Consider the following 15,660-nt stretch of genomic DNA (forward strand, 5'->3'; position numbering starts at 1 on the left):
ACGACGAAGAGGAGGAGGTGAGGTTACATGTACCGAGAAGCTACGGCAGCTCCTCGTGGCAGCCAGAGCGGCTAATCCCGAGGCTGGAGAAATGAATCAAGTCCCTGTGTTGCTGCTAGCCAGGTTGACTGCGCTTCTTTCCCAGCTTCTGCCAGCTCGGCCGCGTGACTTCACCTCGTCCACTGCACGCCTATGTCATCAAACTCATTGCCGTCAATCAAGCTGCCGTCAGAACAAGACTTGCTCTCGCCTTCAGCCACATCAGGGGTCTCACGCTCTGGAATTGGATTCGGTCTCACATTGGGAGGCTTGAACTCAAGCTTGGATCAGCCGCCGATCAAGCCTTCTTCACGGTCTCGCGTGCTTCCCCAGCGGCCGACGCAACGACGCGCTTCTCTGCAGCAGGCCACACTGGACGTTGCACGGGTGAGTGGCCCAGGCCTCGCGCAATAGCCCTTGGCGGCCATCGAGACCCGTGGTGTCGAGCGCGTTCAACATCAAGCACGTTGCTAACATCTGCATTGATTGCCCTACCGCAGATTCCATCCCAATCCCCCTTTTGATCCAACTGCGTCCTTCGCCGCAGCAAGCACTCCTTCAAGCATCTCGATCGCTCCGCCTAAGAGAGGCGGGGTGGTTGGCCGTTACACTATGTTTAGCGGCTCATCAGTATGTATCTCTCTATTTCATAACTCTGCCTACCCCCACCCACCCTCTTCACCCGACTCGGCCATTCACTGCTTCCCGGTCAGGTCTCCACTTGCTTGCCTGCATAATGCAAAAACTCATATTGGAGAAATGCTTCAACTACGCTTGTCCTTATGATCCCGCTGCTCTCGAGCAGAAACCCCCCAAATTCCGCGTCTCCAAGGTCATTGCGATAGAGCAGTGGACCAGCAATCGAGACGGATCTGAGAAACCTCCACCATATCCATTCAACTCTGCACCTATCAACAGCTCTCCCGATTCCAGAAAACCTCCTCCTTTACACTACTGTCGCGATCCCAGCAAATGCTTCACATGCCGGACCTATCGCCTTAAGAATAAGCTGACAGACTGGATTCTCTCGCAGAGGAAGCCGTACACGGCTATCACTGTTCAGATTGATCGCTTAACAAGCGAACAATACGAGGAAGATGACATTGGAGGCATCATCGACTTGGTGGACGTGATTCGCATCCAGGACTCAGGACCAACCGAGGCTGCCAGAGCTCTTCGAAAGAAGCTGTGAGTTTGCATCAATTCTAATGTAGACTACTTTAACTGACAATAGCCAGCAAATATGGCAACCCTCACAGACAGATTAGAGCCCTTGTCATCCTGGACGGTCTTATTCAGAATGCTGGAGGACGATTCCAGCGGGCTTTTGCCGATGAACCACTGCTTGAGCGTCTTCGACTGATGGCCCGTGACGACATGGTCGATGCTCAAGTTCGACGAAAGTGCCAGGTCTTGTTCGTGCAATGGGCCAATGCTTACAAGAGCACACCTGGACTTCAGAGCATTGCCACCCTGTACAAGGAACTTCCAAAGACGGCAACCCAACGACCTGCGGCTGCTCGACAGAAGGTCCTTCAAGACACCACTGCTGCCGACTCTGACGCCGAGTCACCTTTCGCAGAGCCACCGACACGAGCCCGATCAAGCTCCAAGCCCCAGCCTCCAGTACAAGCTGCTGCTCCTTCTAGACCAGTTACTTTGACACCAACATCGTCTGGTTTCTCGTCCAAATTGTTCAAGGACAAGAAAAGCAGTGGCAACAAGTCCTTCAGTCTCTCCAAGGAGAAGGACAACATGACTAATTGCATCGCCCAAGCGTCAATCGCATCGACGAACTTGGTCAACGGGCTTCAGCTGATCAACCGTGAGAACGAGCGAGTATCAACGAACCCAGAGGTCGTGCGAAGGTTCGAGGCTTGCAAGGATCTTAGGCGCAAGATCCTTTACTACATTGCCCATGTGGAGTCTGAGCAATGGATTGGTAGCCTTGTCAACGCCAATGATGAGTTGGTAAAGGCCCTGACTGCGTACGAAATCATGGACCGCAGTGTCGATGATGACAGCGATAGCGATGCGTGGGAGAATTCGAAGGCTCCGGCTCCACAGAGAGGCAATATAAGCACCACACAGCAGCAATTGGCCGGACTTTCGATTGACACAGCACCTGCGAAACCACCACGGCCGGCTTCAATACCGATGCCGCCCAAGCCCGCGCCTCCACCACCACCGCAGGCACCTGCGGACGAGAGCGATGAAGACCCATTCGGCGACTCGCATGCCGCGAAGACGCCATTCGATGAGCGTGCCGGCATGAGCTGGAGGGAAGTGTAGTCATTTCGGGGTGTTCTACTGCATTTTGGCATATGGAATTATGTGAGGGGCGGCATGGAGAGGAGCAACTTCACAATGTATGGCAATCGAGAGCAACGATCGAGACTTCACTGAGTGAAGCGCAACAACGATGAGAGGCAGGATCTCCGCGATGATAGAGGAGGTCATCCAACTGGCTATGGAGAAGGACTTTCAATTTGTAGATGAGACACATGATGAGTAACATGAGAACAGATCTTCCACAACATCTATGCCTTGCATTTGCATCGACACCGTTCAAATTTCAACATAACCCCTATATACACCGCATTGTTTTCTGGCCTTCCCCTTCACATCACCGTGCACGGTATAGGACAACAGCACAACGCACTGCAATATCTTCTCATCAGCAATCTCTTCTTTGCCGTTCCTCGACTGGTACACATACCAGTCACACCCGGGCCCACAGGGGAACTCGACACATGGTCTTGTAGGCTTCGACGTCGAAGCGAGAGGCTTGTTTTGCAGGCTCGTTTGGTTGGCGGGAGAGGCGTAGCCCATTGTGGCGGAGCGCTAGCGGAGCGAGCACGTGAAAAGTGGAGACGCTTGGGAGGCGTGTAGTCAGCGTTCGATGTTTGGACTTTGGTGATGCGCATGAAAACGCACGAGGGCTCGGATTAGAGACGATGGAAAGAAGGGGTGTCTTAAGACTTGGTTCTAGTATCTGAATGACTTTGTGAACAACACATCCCAAAACACTGCCTCCCATCAACTCGCCTTACCCATGTGATCTTGGCGAGGCGCTGCAGCAGAAAGCCAGGATGACGTGTGCACTGGCCAAGTTTTCCGTGGCGCCCAAACACCACCTGCACAACCTCCTCCTCTTCCAACATTCACACGTCCAATTCCCCCCAAATCTCCTGGACAATCCCAGCTCGACGACAGGACCTGCGTGAACAAACCAGCTGAGAAATATTGGAGAGACTTTTGTTAGCCCGGCCCCGCGAGATCATGCCTCCATCAACGACGTCTGCGACTTCGAGTGCCAGCTCTTCTTCCGGGAGTGGTGTGGGCAAGAGTGTGATGGGGAAGCCGCCCGTGAAGATGCCTTGTTGGTGTGGTATGTTAATCGTCCTGCCAGGGTTCGTTCGAGGGTCGAGGGAGTATGCGGCTAACTGTATCTGTGTTTTGGGGTTTTAGGTGATGATTGTCAATGCTGTAAGTTCAAGACTGTTTTTCTATGTTAATTGGGAGAGAGATGCTAATTCTGATGGGCATATAGGTATCATTCCTTGCGTACGTGTTGATCGAGATGACGGAAGGAGAGGTTGAGTAAGTGGGTTGTGGTGCTAACTTTGGGATGTAGACTGTCATGTGAGGCCTTTGGCTTGAGCAATTCCGGCATTTGGAGCGACTTTGAGCGATAGGGACTGGACAGCGGCATTGAATACGGAGGAGGGCATGCGACCTTCTGAGGTGTGTTTTGTAGCATTGGAGTATGGGGAGTTTGAGTGAGGATTGTACGAGTCGTCCGAGGAGGATGGACATATCATTATGCCCAAACATTAAATCACTGTTGTCTTCCCCGATCTCCAAACTCGTGTTCTGATATCTTGAATGTTTGTCCGAGAGTAGTGGGAGAAAGCGTCGACGGATATGTCTTGGCGTTCATCGGCCGACCTTCCAGCTTGTTGCTTGCTTTGCTTGTGATCGACGTACCTGAACACCCACCCGGCCAACTGTAACTGCCTAAACACAACTCCGCAATTGAAACTGCAACCCCACCACAGCCAGAATAACACAAGGACGAATTGATCTTCCAGCAAGATGGGATCCAAAGAGGCGACAGTCGCCTCGTTCGTCGAGTCGGCCCCACCAGGAGAGGTCGGTAGGAAGCGCCTGGCTTTGGGAAATACGACTTGAGCTGACATTGCCAGCTTTCCAACGTCGTGAATGGTACGCATAGCAAGCGACAGGATACTCGTAGCCGTACTGAGACTGCCGAACAGACATCAAAGCGTTAGCGAGCAACCAACCGAACCTCCTCCAGTCCCTCGATCCCGCGTTCAAGAAGTACAATGAAGAGCAGTATGTGACGGTCAAGTTGCCAGGTGGCAGTGAGGCGGTAAGAGGACAATACTTGATGGATGGGTTAGGGCAAAAGCTGATTGCTGGGCAGGTGCTCATCAGCGAGTATAACTCGTTAGGCGACGGACGATACCATGACACTGCTAGCCAGACGTCGTTTGAAGTAGACCATGCTGCACAGGTACGGACACTCTCTGGCGTTACGCTATCCTTCTAACGCTCTTCCAGAAAGCCTCCAACACCCAGCAACACCCTCTCGAAGGCCAGCACTCCGACCTGATCAAGTCCCTCCTCAAGGCCTTCGGCTCTGCTTCCGCCGAACACTTTCCTTCCTCAACCATCGGCATCTACTCAACTCAGTCCGACTCCGCCGTCGCCCTCGTTCTTGTCGCCAACAAGTACTCGGCACAAAACTTCTGGAACGGCCGCTGGCGAAGCACATACATTCTTGACCCCTCCAGCAACAGCCTCAGTGGAACCGTCAAAGTAGATGTGCACTACTACGAAGACGGCAACGTGAGGATGAGCACGAGCAAGAAGCTGGAGCTTAGCGGAGCAAGCAGTGCGGAGGGCATCGTGAGGGAGATTGCAAAGGCCGAGAACAAATTCCAGGAGGAGCTGAACCGCGCCTTCACGAATTTGGCAGAGGGCAGCTTCAAGGCTTTGAGGAGACCGCTGCCGGTGACTCGGCAAAAGGTCGAGTGGGAGAAGATTGGAGGATACCGGGTAAGTGTAGACCTCAAGGATTCGACTTCTACGGGCAGCTAACCCTGCAACAGCTGGGCCAGGATATTGGTGGTGGACGGTCGAAGTGAAGGGAGACGAGCCACGACGAGACGCTCTCGATGTATGAATGAGGGTTCATAAGGTCTGTCCACCCACCGTGAGAGTATAGAGCACATCATATCAGACTTCGACAACATGCCGACCTTTCGTTGTGTGTACTTCCTCCGTGTCGACCCGAACTCGTGCCGTCCATGCTGTGCGACAGGCTCCTTGTACTCTTCAAGATATCAGACGACTGTCTTACAAAGCTTAGAATATCCAAGCCCTGCAAACGCCCCAACTTGATATCGCCATCTCTTCGGACCATGACTTCTGACGGCAAAAACTCCTCTGTCACTGAGGCTTCACGTCGATCATTACCGGAAGTAGGTTTCAGTACCCCGGTAAAGCTTATTTGGAAGCTGACTTCGCGTTCGCTACCCTGTCTGCATGTTCAGCCTCGAGGTGCGCAAAAGTTACGCGGGTGGTGACTGTTCCAGCATCATGAGATGTTACCTAACACCAATTTCTGGTATAGCACTCTTTCTTACCAGACCGACAATAGCGAATTGAGAAGTCACCATGGCGAAGAAGGATGCTGCCAAACAAGACAGCGCAGCAGACGGCGGATTTCCATTCAGTGAGTCGACCAGAGGGTGGCTGAACATCCAGACACTGACTACCCTGTTCTAGTCGTCTCGTGTGGCCCAAAAGCACCAAAAGATGGAGCTGTCAGGACTCTGATACGGAAGCAGGCGATGAAAGACGTTGGCCTTGCGAGACGTAAACGAGGGAACTATGGGCGTGTTAACATGCGGCAACCTGTGGTCGTAGTCGAGGAAGAAGAGACCAACGACCGAATCGAGTCAACGGTAGCAGACACAAGCTCCAAATCCTCGAATTCGTCCCCTTCGGGTAGCGACACGCCAAGCAGCAAGAAGCCTGCATCGGAAAGCACAGCAGGCACCGAGTGGAGCGAGCAGTCGACTAATCAATTGGTCCTTACTCGACGGACCAGTAATGAGTTGTACGATTGGTCCCAGCTCCTGCCTTCTTTGAGCTGCGATACCGCGTACGAACGCACGAGGGCCAAGTTTTGCGTGGATATCCCCCAGCTGTCCATCCTCACAAGCTGGAGCGTTAGCCGAAGTGCGATTCCTCTCCTATCTGCCGATCCACTGCGCCTCTTCACCCTCATGGAGGAGCAGACGTGGTCGTTCCTGGAGTATATCCCGCAGATGTACGAGTCGAACAAGTGCTTAGCCGCAGCTACCGACTGCGTCCTGGCCAAAGCTTCGGAGGTCCTCACGCCTTACCCTGCTAGTCCGGGACAAACTATGAAGATGTACGCGAAAGCTTTGAGAATGCTGCAGGATTCGATATCGGATCCTTGTGCGTCGACGTCGGCGGAGGTGCTGGCGGCTACGCAGCTTATGGCATTGCATGAGCTTCTTGACACTACTCGGATAGCTGCGTGGACGTCTCATATAAAGGGGTCAATGCGGCTCGTCAGACATCGCAGTCCTGGTCGTTTCAAGTCAGAGTTTGAGAAGGCGCTTTTCACTGGGCATATCGGTCCTGTGACTTCGGAGTGTTTGATCACTGACGAGCCATGTTACTTGGATCAGCCCGAGTGGCTCGATCTATATACGTCTCTTGCTGAGGAAACGAACTACCTCACGGATCGTACCCCGCTGGTCATCAATACCCGCAAGTTGATGATAAAGATGCCTACCTTGTGGCACGACGTCGGGAAAGTGATGGATGGAGACGACCTGTTCAATGACGATGCCCTCGCCGAGCTGGAAGATCGACTCCGTAAACTCCACCAGGAATACTTGGACTGGCTGGAAGAGTACAAATCGTACTGCGTGGCGTCATCGCTACGAACACCCTTACCATCCGAAGTCGGCCTACGACGCCAGATATTTGGGGAAACCATCGAATGTCTAGTCCTCGTAAAACGACTCCTCGCTATCGTCTGCGATCAGGATCGCATTCGGCTGGAAACCGAAGTCCAAGCTTTGGCTCGATTGATCATCGACCTGCAACAGCAACAATCACATCGGCATTCGTGGCTCTTCACAGGCCATGAAGTCGGGGTGGCGCATACGGCTATGGTGACACGGGAACACTTCGAAGAGGATCTCAGTCATGAGAGTGTGGAAGTTCGGCGCCTGGCGAGTCGAAAACTCAACACGCTCTGGTCGGGGACGTTGAGGTCGACGGTGTGAGTGATGGAGATCTGGATTCGAATACTGTACATTGGGTCTGTCGATGGATACGCCCTCGAGCGCCTGGGAAACGATACCCCCCGCCCTTACTGCGAATTCTCGGCCGCCTTCCTCCCAGCACGGATCAGCGCCATGATCGGGATAGAGATACTCCACGCCCAGAGTCCCGTTCTCGCCTAGATCCCACCAAGTCAGCAAAACCACACAACCAGAGCAGAAAGAACGGCCACAACACTCACCATCGCCATCATCTCATTCCTCACCCCAATATAATACACCATATACACCCCCCTCGCCAAAAAGAAACTCGCCGCCGTCCCATTCAGATCCTTCACATCCAAGCCCGCAACATTCCCGGCCACCATCGCCGCCGCGAACAGCGGAAAGACCTCCAGACTGTTCAAGTGCGCGCCGCGGGCCCGAGCGAGTTGATTCCAGAGGTGGGTGGGGAGTTTGGATTTCCAGGCTTCGAGGTTCGTGCGTGGCATTGAGTTGGAGATTTGGCCCCGCGTGGCGAGCATTAGGCGCGTGAGGCCGTAGGCGTGTGGGAGGATTGAGAGGCCGTAGGCGAGGGGGATGGAGGTGTAGGAGTAGTTATAGGGGGGGAGGGGGAGTGGGGTGGTGGGGGATGACATGGTGGTGGGTGTTTGGTGGTGGTTTGGTCTGGGTTGGATTGAATGGTCTTCTGCTGTTGGATGGTTCAGGAGGTGGTTTTCTGTGCCTTGAGGTCGAATTGTCGTTGATGTGTTGATTGTCGATGTACTGATTGTTGATGTGCAATGTGACAAGAACCCCAAAACCCATTGCCATCACCCTTCATATATATCCCACCTCCAAATTGATCCATACCCAATCCAGTCCCTCCTACCTATATTCCCTTTTGGCATGTTTTCTCGCTGTGAAGTCCAATGTCCCAAATAGGAAAGCAGTAGAAAAAAGTGGGTCTCGTGCGCACAGGTACGATCGACCTCTGGACGGAAAGAGGTTGGGCGTGCTTCAGCCGCATTCTTTTTCCTTCGACAATTTCCTTCTGCCATTGAAGTCATTCTGTGACATGATGAAGGTCGGTTGCAGGTCGTGTGCCGTGTTTCTTCATTATCGTCTACTTTTGTCGATGCTCGTGCCGTGGATCTGAGTAGATTGGCTGTTCCTGATGGTTGGAAGGACGTGCCCATCCCTGCTATTGTCGAGCTGGTTAAGCGATGGGAAGGGCGATGGGAAACTCAGTCTGTCACAGTATTCGAGAGAAAGAGGAGATGTTGATACGGGTTTTCTCGACATTCGTTCTCCATCGCGCATTGTGCTTCTACGCTACCACGAACTGCGCCCAGCGACGACCTGCTCTCTTTCCATACAAGTCAAGACCTCGATCCCCATCATCATTCAGAGCTCCAAGCGATACCCAATGCGGAGGGAAGCTCAGTATCTTGAGATGTGCGAGAGAGAGAGAGAGAGTGAGATGGAGATGGAGATGGCTTTGTTTAATGTTTGCTCTGCATTGTTCAGGTCACTTCGAAGCTACTATATTATGAACGGCATCAGACTGTTTTCCTTCACGAAGATACTGTTAAAATGAACATTCCCTCTTGGAACGTCCATCTCCATTGCAATCGGTCAGACCAAGAGATGCGAGATGCGACAGGAAGCTTGGTTGAGAAGGCATTGTTGGAGAGTAGGAGAAATATTGATATGGCTCTGCTTGACAGTTCTTCTCCGTCATTCGTGGTACTTCACCGCTATCATGGGCTTCACCGGACCCTCTCCTTGACAATCATACAAGTCACATCAACATTTCTTTTTGAAACGTCCATCCCAGTTGCATTTCAGCAGACCAAGCGATGCGAGGCACCATCATCAGCCTGGTCGATAGCGGTGTTGGAGAGATAGATGTGGAATTGACGTGACTCTGATGAAGTGCTATACTCCACCATTTATGGTATTTCTACGCTACTATGAACGGTATTAAGTCCTTTGGAGAACGCTAAGGTATGGAGAACATAGTTGAGTGAGGATAATGAGATATTTGAAATGACAGACACGACGATGGTATGGTTTTTCCTGACGGTTGTTCCCCGCCATTCATCGTGCTTCTACGCTATCGTGAACTGTATTGAGGCCTTGGAACAACGATGACATATGGATGAAATGGTTCAGTGAAGATGCTCAAATACTTTGAACGACAGAGACGGCGATAATATAGCTTTGTTTGACTGTTGTTCTCCGTAATTTATTGAGTTTCTACGCTATCATGAGCTTCATCAACGCCGTGGGAAAGTGTTGGGGTATGGAGAGGAACGAGCGAGTGAGGATGCCTAAGTATTCCAGAGGGCGGAGACGGCGATGATATGGCTTTGCTTGACACTTATTCTCCTCCCTTCATCGTACTTCTATGCCATTATGAAGTGTATCAAAGTCTTGGGACAAGGCTGGGATATGGAGAGGAACGGGCAAGTGAGGAGTATTTCAGAGGGCGGCGACGACGATGATAGGGCTTCTCTTGAGGGCAGTCCTCCGTCATTCATTGTGCTTCTACGCTATCATGAAGTGCATTAAGGCCTTGGGAGAAAGTCGGGATATGGAGAGGGACGGGCAGGTGAGGATGCCTAAGTATTTCAGAGGGCGCTGGTAACGATGATATAGCTTTGCTTAATAGTCAATCTCCATCTTTCATCGTACTTCGACGCTACCATGAGCTTCATCAAGCCTTTGGAACACCAGTGAGATATGGAGAGAAAGACACAAGTGAGAATACTCAAGCAGCCAACAAGTTCTCATTCGGCCTCTCAAAGGAGATCTACAAACAAACCCGCCAACAAAGCTCACACCGCCCGGCCCTTGCCCTTACCACCCACCACCCCACACTCACCCCCAAAACCCCCCAAATCAACCTTACCCTTCCCCTCTCCCAGCACCCTCTCCGCCAACACCTTGCCCACCCCGGGCGCCACCGTGGTGCCCACCATCCCAAACCCATACGCCAGCCACACCCTCGCGCCCACGCCCATCCCACCCACCTCACCCAGGACCGGCCTGGCGCTGACATAGCACGCATCGGTCGTGCCGATGCGGCTGAAGTCCACCCCCTCCACGACAAGGGCTTCACCAGCGAGCTTGCGCAGCGCCGCGGCGTCGTGGACGGGGTTCGCCAGGGCGTCGTAGGCGCCCAGTCTCCGGGCTGAGGCGAGCGGCCACGCCGCCGAGAGGATGACGGAGCGGCGGGCGGGGTGCGAGATGAGGGAGATGGGACTCGCCTCGCCTCGGGGGAGGAGCACGCCTTGCTTGGCGGTAGTGGTGGTGGCGGGCAGGGGGAGGTGGTCGAAACGCACCCATTGGGCGCTCTGGAGCGCTTGGGCGGCGGGGCGAGGGGCGCCGGAGGGGAAGAGGCGGGCGGCGAGGTCTGGTGTGAAAGCGCCTGCTGCGAGGAGCAGGTGCGCGCAGGAGAGGAGTTCTGGCTTCTTCTTGGCCTCGGCGGCGTGCTTGATGATCACGCCGGTCATCACGCCGGCGCGATCGCGCTTGATCTCCGTGGGCTGGTGGTCGAAACGGAACAACACACCGAGCCGTTGGCATGATCGGTACAGCCAGGCGGAGAGAGAGGCGGGGGAAAGCAGGCCGAGGGTGTTGGTGTCTTCGGCGGTGAAGCGGCCTTCTTCGGCGCGGAACCAGGGCAGCGCAGTTGAGGGGGCGAGGCTCTCGTCGTCGGTGGGGGAGAAGACGGCGGAGGAGAGCTTGACAGCCTTGCGGAAGTCGGCCGACTGGGTGAGCTCGTTCCACTCGTTGATGGCGGCTGCCATGAGCTTGTCGCAGGACTCTTTCATGCCGTGTGTGGTGAGGAAACCTGCGCTGTGGCCGGAGGCCAGGGCGAAAGGCTCGCTGTTGATGTCGACGACTGTGATCTTCTGCTTCTTGCCTTTGCTGGCGGACTTCTGGGCGAGTTGGAGGGCTGTGAACATGCCGATAGCGCCTGCGCCGATGATGACGATGTGGTCTTCGAGGACGGGAGGCGGGATCGCTTTGGGTGCGGGAGGAGCTGGCTGCTTGGTCTTGCGAGTCGATGGAGTGGGCTGCGCACGAAGAGCTCTGGTGCTTCTGCGTGGTCTTGAGGTCTGGACTTCAGCTTGTTGTGGTGGAGGTGGACCAGCGAGGACGATGTTTTCGCTCGAGTTGGAGGATCTGGTGCTGCGTTGCAACTGCGGAGACTGATCGGCTTCAATGGCCTCAGAAGCTGGATCGTTCAGGACAGATGGTGCTGACGAGAGGCTTGAGGAGGAGTTGCCAGCGTTTTGCTGCGTGAGGAATGGATCTTGAACGTCGTCTGCTGGGGTCTTGGGAGTCGAGTCGTTGGACTTGCGACGCTTTCGTGGTGGCTCTTGAGCTTCTTGAACTGGGCTGGAAGACTCGACATCGGCATCGTTCGTAGATCTGGATTCTGGGAGCGTGCTGTTGTTGGAAGGCTGAACGTAGAAGTACTCGGTACTCATCGCAGCAGTTGGCGTACGGATCTTGAAAGGATTGTCTGGACTCTCGGACTCGGCGCCAGCAGCGGTAGCATCAAGCTCAGGAGAAGCTTCAGCCTCAGCTTCAACCGCCTTCTTCGACTTGGTTCTCTTTCTCTTGCCAGTAGTAGAGCCAGAGGCAGCCGCACTCGAACCCGCCTTGGTCTTGCCAGTACTCTCATCTCTCATCTTGACACCAGGCATACGATCCTTGAAAGCCGGATTGAACTTGCTCGCAAAGCCACACCAGCAGCCCTCGTCGAGGTAGTCACGCGCGACAGCCTTGTGAGCGTCTGTGTTGGCGCCGTCGGCCTCGCTGCAGTCAGAGCAGATGCGGAGCTTGCAGGTGCCACACTGGTGCGAGAAGGTCTTGATGCGGTCGCCGCAGATCTTGCACTTGGCGGTCTTGGTCTTGGTGTCTTTGGTGAAGTCTTTGTTGATCTTGCGGCGCTGGGGGCCAGGAGGGGCGGTGGTGATGGAGGAGGAGGCTTGTGGTGGAGCGAAGGGGTTGACGGTGTTGTTGAGGCTCTGCTCGTTGGTCATGATGCTGTCGGTGTTGTTGTCGGACATGATGCTGTCGACGTTGTTGGTGGACATGTTGTTGTCGAGGTTGTAGGAAGACATGATGGATGATCCTGAGTGTGTGTCGGAAATGTGTGAAAGGAGTCTGTAGTCTCGTGGCGACGAAGAAGTGGAATCTGTGTATTCGGCCTGCGAATGTGGATGTGGATGATCTTCTTGTGCTTGTAGAGAGGTCTCGTGGTCTTGCTGTGCTTGTAGAGATTGGTTGGTCTTGCTGTGCAATGTGTGCTGGTCTTCAGAGTCTCTCGAATGTTCGTACAGAAAGAAGGAAGAAAGTTCAAGACAGAACGAGCAAGAAGAGAGTTCTTAAGCAGGAGAGTCACTCGCCCACAATAGCCGGCGCGCGTGCACAATAACACAATAGTCACGAAGCGTCGGGTCTATTGTGCGCTGGTCACATGGAGCTGTCTCTATTCAAGGCCCGCTCCTAAGCATTGTCGCCGTTTGCTATTGTGGCTGGGAGGTCACAATACGCCCTTTTTCGCGAAGAATGAACCGGGCCTGCCCGAGTGTTCTAGCATGTGTGACTCGTCATTCACTGCTGGTGTTGTATTGTCCGTCTATTCACGTACCGGTCATGACCCTCGAGGCCGTTTGCTGCTGGCGTTTCATCTGACCTCCTGCCAAGGCTGGACTTTCACATGCCGTTTGTAGCCTCAGGCACCACCTCTTGCTGAGCATCGTCTAAATCCAATCCTCTATATCGATCCCACACATACAGTCATAACATCTCGCGCATAGATCACATCAGATTCGTAGCTCCATGTCCCATCGACCAGTTCATCTGCTCCATCTGCTCCAGCGGTATGCTCGCCCAGTCATCCAAACCCGTCAGGCCACCTTCCACGCCCTCGTTCATCTGCGCAATGAATTGCAGCAGCTCGTTATCCATGACCATAGGGTCACCTGTCGCTTGCCACTGGGCATCATTCGACGGCGCTGACGTGTTGATCATGGGCTGCCGCTGTGCTGGCAAGGCGCCGCTGGTGGACTCGTCAGAACCGCTGCCGTACTGCACGCTATCGCTTTGTGAGACGGGTGTGACGCCTTGGACGAAGGTCATTTCATCTATCGGTGCTAAAGTCGACGAGTTAGCAGCAGTCTGGCCCTGGGTGTTGAAGGCTTGCGGCGAGCTTTCGCTGCTACTGATTTGCTCCGTGATTCGTGCGCCGTCCAACTCAATGATTCCTCCTGACACCTTATCCTGGATCATTCGGCTGGACATGTCATGCCCATCCTCGATTTGATTCGACTGGGCCGGCTCGTCCTCGAAATGATCGATGATATCCGGGTTTAGACACCATTGCCGTAGCTTGAACAGCAGCGCGAGGAATATTGAAGGCACACGACTTCGCTTGACGCCCACGATATTCCTCACATGGAGGATAGCACGATCCATGTAGGTCTCTACCTTCAGACTGCTCCTGTCCAGTACCTTTGCTATCCGGCTCCGTGGATGCGCTGCCGACAAACACAGCTTCGCCAGGACGAACGCTGCAAAAGATATCCTCACGTAACTAAAGACCGGTAATGACCTGCAGCCCTCGACGTCCATGGCCAGAAAGGTATTGAGCAGCGAATGTGAAGTCTGGATACAGTTTGCGATAGCGTCCGCTAGCACTTGAGTCGGTACCTCCTCTTCAATCGGGTACGGCTGTATGCCACCCATCTGGTATGGCGCCTTAAAGTCTTCTGATGAATGGTCGATATGCAACGCGATTTCGAAGAGGTACAGTCGAATGGTGTGGTACATGATCATCATCGCTCCAGTTCCAACGTCTGTTTCCGGCAGATTTGTGTACCACGCAGTGAGTCGTTTCTCGAAATCCTTCATCATCAACTGCGTTCTCAGCTCAGTAATCGATGCAATACCACCAGGGTCGTCATAACACCAAGACGAGCTGATCTCCTCCGCAATCATAATTAGTCTCGTCCACGCCACCAGCGTCCTGTCCGTCGGTATTGCATTAGGCGACCTCTCGAGATAGTCCACAGATTCTCGAATATAGCTCGAACACCGCAGCGTATTCGGCCTCCTCAAGCTCATGCTCACACCCACACAGATGATGTAAACGGCGAGAAAGGTCCTCCTCGCTTCAATGCTGGCCGTATCTGGACTAGAATCTCTCGAACGTGGCGTCATGCTCAGATCTGGGTTGTTCACATCCTCTGCAGGATGAATCGTCCTCGGCCGTGACTCCCTCTTGGCGAACCGCCCTGATCGATGCTGCGTCGGCCTGGTCCCGATCCCAATATCCATCGCCATCGTCGCGGCCATATGAATGTACTCGTAGTACTTCAACTGCCCAAACTTGCTGGGAGGATGATACCACACTGCCGAGACCAGTAACGCCTGCACCAGCTCCAAGCTCTTCTCTGACTGGACCAGACTCCTCGTCGCATACGCCTGCAACACCTCCTTATCCAACGCCGCCGAAAGCTCCGAATTCTCCTTCCCAGCACTCGCAGCAATAATCGCCAGAAACAGCGCGGGCTTCGTCGCACGCATCTGCTCCGCCGTGATATCGTTCGGGATCGCAACCATAGGATAATGAGGAAACACATCCGACCTGTAGCTCTCAAAAAGGTGTCTCGCCGTCGCCATGCTGATCATCCCACTATCCACCACATCTTTCACATCCTGCAGAGGCCCATTCTTGAACCCAGAAGGCCACAGCTGCGGTCCCGCCCTCTGCACCCTCGCCATCGCACTCCTCTCCTCCCCGCCAAACTCCCAGTTCCCCGCCGGCCCCGTCGCCACCCCATCAGGCTTCGTATCCCTATACCATAGCCCGACCGGCTCGCTCGTCCTCTTCTGCTGCGCCTCCGACCCCGGACTCTTACTCCCCGCGGCTCCCCCTCGCGCCGCCTCGTTCTTCTGCTGCAACGCCGCGCGCATCGCCCTCATCTCCCTCTCCAGCTCCGCAACCCGCGTGTCCGTCCTCTTGCGCTGCTTGCGCTTCATCAGCGGCGTGAAGACGCATGTCCGGCCGGAGCGCGCGCAGCGCTGGCAGATGTCCGGGTTGCTTTCGTCGGGGATGCAGCGCACTTTCTGGCCTCTACATGCGGCGCAGGCGCGGTGGGCGGGGATCTCGGCGTTGGCGTCCATGGTGGCGGGTGTATCATGCTCGATTTGGGGTAGGGTGAGGGTAGAATTGGACGGTTTTTTTGGGTGATCTGTGAGG

The 15,660-nt window shown here is 54.3% G+C and overlaps 6 protein-coding genes across 6 annotated transcripts; 3 read left to right on the forward strand and 3 right to left on the reverse strand.

Moving 5' to 3' along the window:
• Positions 1–651: 651 nt before the first annotated feature.
• Positions 652–2,331, forward strand: M409DRAFT_63677 (uncharacterized protein; the record flags this gene model as incomplete). Its single annotated transcript, XM_033815706.1, has 3 exons — positions 652–669; positions 1,073–1,227; positions 1,278–2,331. The coding sequence occupies 3 exons, from the start codon at positions 652–654 to the stop codon at positions 2,329–2,331; spliced, it is 1,227 nt and encodes a 408-aa protein (XP_033672251.1).
• Positions 2,332–4,137: 1,806 nt separating this feature from the next.
• Positions 4,138–5,213, forward strand: M409DRAFT_63678 (uncharacterized protein; the record flags this gene model as incomplete). The annotated part of the gene is made up of 6 exons (XM_033815707.1): positions 4,138–4,194; positions 4,248–4,266; positions 4,320–4,435; positions 4,490–4,579; positions 4,627–5,124; positions 5,178–5,213. The coding sequence occupies 6 exons, from the start codon at positions 4,138–4,140 to the stop codon at positions 5,211–5,213; spliced, it is 816 nt and encodes a 271-aa protein (XP_033672252.1).
• Positions 5,214–5,745: 532 nt separating this feature from the next.
• Positions 5,746–7,397, forward strand: M409DRAFT_18480 (uncharacterized protein; the record flags this gene model as incomplete). The annotated part of the gene is made up of 2 exons (XM_033804516.1): positions 5,746–5,803; positions 5,857–7,397. The coding sequence occupies 2 exons, from the start codon at positions 5,746–5,748 to the stop codon at positions 7,395–7,397; spliced, it is 1,599 nt and encodes a 532-aa protein (XP_033672253.1).
• An 86-nt stretch (positions 7,398–7,483) lies between these two features.
• Positions 7,484–8,032, reverse strand: M409DRAFT_18481 (uncharacterized protein; the record flags this gene model as incomplete). Its single annotated transcript, XM_033804517.1, has 2 exons — positions 7,484–7,573; positions 7,637–8,032. The coding sequence occupies 2 exons, from the start codon at positions 8,030–8,032 to the stop codon at positions 7,484–7,486; spliced, it is 486 nt and encodes a 161-aa protein (XP_033672254.1).
• A 2,184-nt stretch (positions 8,033–10,216) lies between these two features.
• On the reverse strand, positions 10,217–12,517 carry M409DRAFT_50816 (uncharacterized protein; the record flags this gene model as incomplete). Its single annotated transcript, XM_033811639.1, has 1 exon — positions 10,217–12,517. The coding sequence occupies one exon, from the start codon at positions 12,515–12,517 to the stop codon at positions 10,217–10,219; it is 2,301 nt and encodes a 766-aa protein (XP_033672255.1).
• A 700-nt stretch (positions 12,518–13,217) lies between these two features.
• On the reverse strand, positions 13,218–15,584 carry M409DRAFT_63680 (uncharacterized protein; the record flags this gene model as incomplete). Its single annotated transcript, XM_033815708.1, has 1 exon — positions 13,218–15,584. One exon carries the CDS (start codon positions 15,582–15,584, stop codon positions 13,218–13,220), a length of 2,367 nt encoding a protein of 788 aa, XP_033672256.1.
• Between the last annotated feature and the right edge of the window lie 76 nt (positions 15,585–15,660).

The sequence above is a fragment of the Zasmidium cellare genome (genome assembly GCF_010093935.1).
Source record: "Zasmidium cellare ATCC 36951 unplaced genomic scaffold M409scaffold_5, whole genome shotgun sequence".
NCBI lineage: Eukaryota > Fungi > Ascomycota > Dothideomycetes > Mycosphaerellales > Mycosphaerellaceae > Zasmidium > Zasmidium cellare.